Below are 5,571 nucleotides of genomic sequence, written 5' to 3'. Positions count from 1 at the left end.
GTTCATCAATTAGTAGTTAAAGTGTTTGTTGAGCTTTTGTGTTATGTCTTTTGATCATATTCTTAGATCGAGGCCACAACCCCACAACCCCATTTGAACTATTGAAGTATGATTTTATATCCACCACCTTTTTATTTTATTTAAACTATTGAGATATGATTTGATACCCACCCACCTTTGTTCCTTATAAATAGACATGCTAACATTTATTCATTAAAAAAAAATAAAAATATTATAAAAATATTATGTCAACTAAAATATTTTGATTTAATAAATTACTAATAGGCCTAGTAAACAAGAACCTAAATTATAACGGTCATTAATGTAACCAATGAAATAAAATAAATAAAATAATAAAGAGAATAGTTTAACATTCTACTTTAATTAGTTAACGAAGGATCCTAATGAAGTCCACGAAATAAACAATCTATGATACCATACTGACAGAACCAGAATAACACAAAAGCCGCAAAATAAGCCGAACCAGAAGGAAAATATTTCTGCCGACAAACCAGACGTTCTCACACCATGGATGATGATACAATCATTCAAGTAAAAGCTTACATTTAGATTCGAATTTATTGATCAGCAATTCTTTGTCTCGTATGCAGTTGGAAGGGAGTTTAAATATTATCGTTAGAACTCAAATGCCATTCAACAATCTAGGGGAAAAACAAATTTACAGTCACGAGTTGTACTCTCCAAGGAAAAAGTTTAAAACAGAAAAATCTTTTTGCATGGAGTCGCTGTGGCAGAATAATGTTGCAACTTAAGGGATCTGTTTACGAAACCACTTTGCAAGCGCCAACTGCCAGAACCGGAAAACATTAAAGAGTCGTGCGAACATTATTACTACACGCGGAGAATGTTGTAAATCGAATTTAGCATTTAATGGCGGATCTGCGCCGCTTCTCAATTACTGCGATATTCAATTCCCAGATGAGATGAAGAAAGCCAAAAAAGTCGAGATAGGCCTATTGAACGGCGTTAAATCGAGAATGTGGTAATAAATATGCAGCGGTGGTCATAAAATATACCGGCGGGCACGGACTAGGTAGGGAGGGTGACCGGCGGATTACTAGGGTTTGCTCTGGAAATGGTAAATTTCTTGGTCCGGACCGGTTTTTTTCGTTACACGCAATTTTCTCGGCAAGAGCTTTGAATCTGTGGTTATGGCCGGGGGTTAAGGATTAAGATGGAATAGTACTCAGTGAATTACCCACACGCTCTGGCCAAGAACATGTACTGTACAGAGGTGGAGAGCGCGAGAACCGAGGAGGACAGGTGGCTGTATACTGCACACGTGTTAAAGGAATGTGTCCGTGTATGAGCTGTTCAGTTGTTGAAAGCCATCATAAATAATGGCGGCTATCATCATAGACAGAAGGGGAGATTGTGGCGTCCTTGAGTTGTGGGCCAAGGAAAAGGTGAAAGTATGGCGGGGCTTCTTCGTACGCTCCTGGCCCACCATTAGGGTTCAAATTTCAGGGTTCATAAAAATAAAAGGCGAGATTGATTCAACGGCGTGAACGTTTTTTGATGTTATTGGCTGGGAATCTGGCGGAACTTTAATTACCGTGTTAACTAATTGAGGGGTTAGTGAGAGACATAAAGGAGGTCGAGACAAATTTGCAGGGTTTAGGGAAGTAAATGCGGAATTTATGTTCTTACGGGTGAACGGTGATGTAGTTGGTACCGCAAATGCTTTCATTAATGACGGCTTCTCGCTACCTGTGCTTTAGGTGCTTCTTCCTTTTCTGTCTTCTGCTTCTTATTTTTTTAATATGATGTTGTTTGGAGGCGAGATTTGGCGTTCCGAAGATATGAGCTGGGCGACAGTCTGTGTAAGAGTTTGAGCGAAGCGGATGTTTTGAAGGAGGCAGGAGTAGGAATTCCATTTCCATGAAGATTCCTTTTGCATGAAGCATTATTATAAATCCTCGTGTGGTTGGACGGAAAGCAATAATTTTCTCCTTCCAGAGTTCCAGAATTGCAAATGTCAGGGTCGCGCTAGAGATTTACTGAGTGCTGGCTTCAGAATTCACTAGGCTCGAAGATTTCCTCTCCGCAACACATGCTTTCTCGAACTTTCGAAGTATGATTTGTTTTCTGAACCGTTGCTTCCGTACATTCTATGTGATTTGCCATGAGTGATCATCAATATGTAAATTGATGAATACTTGTATAATGTATTTATTATTCTTCGACGGGTGTCTAAATTTTGCACTCTTTTTTAAATTTTCTTCCATGGCTCTGTATTTTACTTTTTACCCTTTGTAATAAGTTCCATGAAAGCTTTGTATGAAATGATGATTGCTGCTCTAAAGTTCCCGTCTCAGGACGAAAGTAAGAATTATTCTGTTTGCCTTTACCAGAGCACTCCTGCGTTGCGTAGTTTCTGTCCTTAATCTTTCAGAGAGAAAGCGTTTTACTTTTCAGAGAGAAGGCCATTATTTTGTTTTTCAGAGAGAAAGCCTTCGTCCTTAATTTTCAGAGAGAAAGCCTTTGGCGTATGAACCATGGCATTTCCTTCTTTCAGAATTTTGTGTCCTTAATTTTTTCAGAAAGAAAGCTTTTGTCGTATGGACTATTTTATTTTTAAGAGATAACGCCTTTGTCCTTAATTTTTCAGAGAGAAAGCCTTTGTGGTATGACTATGAACCATGGCAGATCAACAAAGCTTTAAACCAGGAGGTTGTTCATTATCAGCATACAATAAATATTATGGTGAAATTAGTCGTAGCAGATCTTTTCGAAACCTGTGTCCATCCCAGCGGTGAGCCGAGCGTCCGAATCGATTACATAAGTCCCCGTCGAACTTGATCGAGTGATATATTGCAGTTCTTTACCTTGTAGCGTTTTGTTTTATGCTGTAAGCATGTTTTGTAAAAAATAAGTGAGGTTTTAAGCTAAAATTTGAATCATCCTGTGCAGATTGCGCGGCTTGTTATTTATATTTATTTTTTCCACAAGAATTTGACATTATGCTCATACTGTTTGCAGGGGTAATAATTGATCAGGATACCGTCTGATAGGAAGTTATCTGGAGTAGCAGTCGAAATCTTATGTACGCGATCTTAAAAATTGTGCAACTACTTGCCTAGTCGTGGACAGCTACAATGCGGATGTTTTCAGCGTGCCATACTCTCTACAGCATTAACTTGATCCATGCCGCGGCCTTCTTTGCAGTGTGCATATTCTTCAACTGTACCTCAGGTCTGAACAAATTCCATTTGCAGCTTAAATTTCCGCTAGCAAAGCATTTTACCTGATGATTTTCTTAAATATCAGCTTAAAACGGTTCAAGCGTGGAATTCTGACTCGATCACTGTTATATTTGCGTACATCTGCAAAATATAATAAATTTTGTTATAGGTCTCTCAGGACCGAGAACTTCCCCTTACTAGTTTCATCTTTAGCTTATATTTCCAGTAGCAAAGCATTTTACCTGATGATTTTTTAAAAATATCTGCTTGAAACGGTTCAAGCGTGGAATTCTGATTCGATCACTGTTATATTTGCGTAAATTTGCATAATATTTTAAATTTTGATGCAGGCCTCTCAGGAATGATAACTTCCCCTTACTAGTTTCATTTTCAGCTTAAATTTACGCTAGTAAAGCATTTTACCTGATGATTTTTTTAAAATATCAGCTTGAAACAGTCCAAGCGTGGAATTCTGACTGGATCACTGTTATATTTGCGTACATTTGCATAATATTTCAAATTTTGTTGCAGGTGTTTCAGGAATGAGAACTTCCCACTACGTCGGAGCATCAAATCTCACGAATAAGGATGCGAATTTAAGCTTCGAAAACCGCGGGCTGATGGATGTCGGTAGGTCGAATCCTCGAAACGCTTTATTCACGCCTACTGCAAAAACCTAAAGAGCTTTAAACTTGACTGTGTTATTGACTAAATGTGCAGGTACCTCAGAGCGCATAGGGGAAGCATGCGCAAAAGAAGACATAGTGGTGTATCAGGGAGCTACCACCCCAATGCCCAACGGCATTCCCACATACACTGTACAAATCCTGAATGTGTGCGTGACAGGCTGCCCAATAGCAGGGATCCACCTCACCTGTGGATGGTTCAGCTCTGCACGACTCATAAATCCCAAAATTTTCAAGCGTTTGAGATACAACGACTGTCTGGTCAATGATGGGAAACCGTTAAAATCAGGAGGCTCCATATCTTTCCAGTATGCCAATACTTATCGTTATGCCTTTGCAGTCTCTTCAGTTAAATGCCTGCCATGACTTGCAGCGTGTAAATACTTCTAATCACAGAGACCACTCCGTCTCATTTTTTCAGCCTTGTGAAGGTTAAATAAATATATAGCGGGTAGAATGCGAGGAATATTTTTCAAATGCATGCTACTGCAGTTCGGATTTACAGAGCCCAATTAATTTTAAATGTGCAGTTTTGTTGTAATGTTGTAACATGTAAATAGGATGTGCAAGCATCTTCTGCGAACAGTACGGATACTCATAATAGTAGAGAACTGATTTCGAAATCATTTTATGGTTTGATGTTTTGGCCACCACTTCTGTACTTTCACAGTAGTGTATATTGTGTTTCCGCTGTGTACAGAACTGTTAGGTCTTTGTTTTTTATTTTTTACTGTTATTAGCTGGAAATTCGTTGTACGGTTCCATTTTCTACGAACACAGGGCATTTGAATTGTTGAGAGCGCTTCGCAGAGATTTGATCTCAGATAATGTTGTAGTTGAAGGACACAACTCGGAACAGAAAATTAAAGCGAATCATCAAAGCAGTCTCAGAAAATTAAATGAGAGAATTAGTGTTTTGAAGCAGTCTCAGAAAATTAAATGAGAAAATTAGAGTGTTTTGAAAGTTAAGAAAAAAGAGTTTCGAATCATCAAAGCAGTCTCAGAAAATTAAATGAGAAAATTAATGTTTAGAAAGTTAAGAAAAAAGAACAAATCTGATTAGTATTCTTGGAAAAAATTAATATGAATTTTGGGCTTTTAATTTTTCAGAAAATCAAAGTGAATTTAGCTTTTAAGAAAACTAAAGCGGGAAGTATTTCCGTTTTGAGTATTTTCTATGCAAGTGAATTTAATGAATATTCTTTTAATAATTAAATATTTTGGTGGAAGTTTTATATTGATGAAATTTCATTGAAAAAATTCGAGTTATTAAAAATGGGGAAAATCTATTGGTCTTTTATGTTTAATTATTGAGATTATTGGGATTTGAACCACAAATGTGATAATGAAGCATTTTTTCCGAGAGTTTTTTTTCGGTACTTGAACAATTTGGACTTTTTTCGGTAGAGAATACTGGGAAAATACAAGCTACTAATTTTTTTGACAGATGGAAAGAATAGGAAATATTATCTATTTCTTCGGGTTTTATGTGATTTTGATATTGAAAATGGAGGATAAAATCTTTTGAATATATATACGACAAAATAATTAAATAATATATAGATAATAATTGTTTTATATTACAATGATTAAATAATAAATAGATAATTATCTTATTTAAAATTATTGTATTCAAATTAAATGAATAAAATAATATATAATTAAATTCATCTCATATG

The 5,571-nt window shown here is 36.6% G+C and overlaps 1 protein-coding gene across 4 annotated transcripts; it reads left to right on the top strand.

Annotated features, from left to right (window-relative positions):
* The first annotated feature begins 457 nt into the window (after window positions 1–457).
* On the top strand, window positions 458–4,892 carry LOC131071516 (TPD1 protein homolog 1). Of its 4 annotated transcripts, XM_058007409.2 has the most exons (6): window positions 458–2,095; window positions 2,376–2,510; window positions 2,633–2,872; window positions 3,004–3,216; window positions 3,738–3,836; window positions 3,927–4,892. In XM_058007409.2, the coding sequence occupies exons 4-6, from the start codon at window positions 3,120–3,122 to the stop codon at window positions 4,256–4,258; spliced, it is 528 nt and encodes a 175-aa protein (XP_057863392.1). In that variant the 5' UTR covers window positions 458–2,095; window positions 2,376–2,510; window positions 2,633–2,872; window positions 3,004–3,119; the 3' UTR covers window positions 4,259–4,892. The 4 variants fall into 4 exon arrangements, with proteins under 4 accessions (XP_057863392.1, XP_057863393.1, XP_057863391.1 ...); XM_058007410.2 differs by lacking the exon at window positions 2,376–2,510 and having other exon boundaries at window positions 2,633–2,776; XM_058007408.2 differs by lacking the exon at window positions 2,376–2,510.
* Window positions 4,893–5,571: the final 679 nt, after the last annotated feature.

Source organism: Cryptomeria japonica, chromosome 9 (assembly GCF_030272615.1).
Source record: "Cryptomeria japonica chromosome 9, Sugi_1.0, whole genome shotgun sequence".
Lineage (NCBI taxonomy): Eukaryota > Viridiplantae > Streptophyta > Pinopsida > Cupressales > Cupressaceae > Cryptomeria > Cryptomeria japonica.
This window is presented reverse-complemented; position numbering and strand designations above follow the sequence as displayed.

Excerpts from the sequence above, each read along its gene's own strand:
- LOC131071516 (XM_058007411.2), top strand. The coding sequence starts at position 3,120 with ATGCGGATGTTTTCAGCGTGCCATACTCTCTACAGCATTAACTTGATC. Across the intron at positions 3,217-3,737 it reads ATTCTTCAACTGTACCTCAG|GTGTTTCAGGAATGAGAACT; the intron begins GTCTGAACAAAT and ends ATTTTGTTGCAG. Across the intron at positions 3,837-3,926 it reads CCGCGGGCTGATGGATGTCG|GTACCTCAGAGCGCATAGGG; the intron begins GTAGGTCGAATC and ends CTAAATGTGCAG.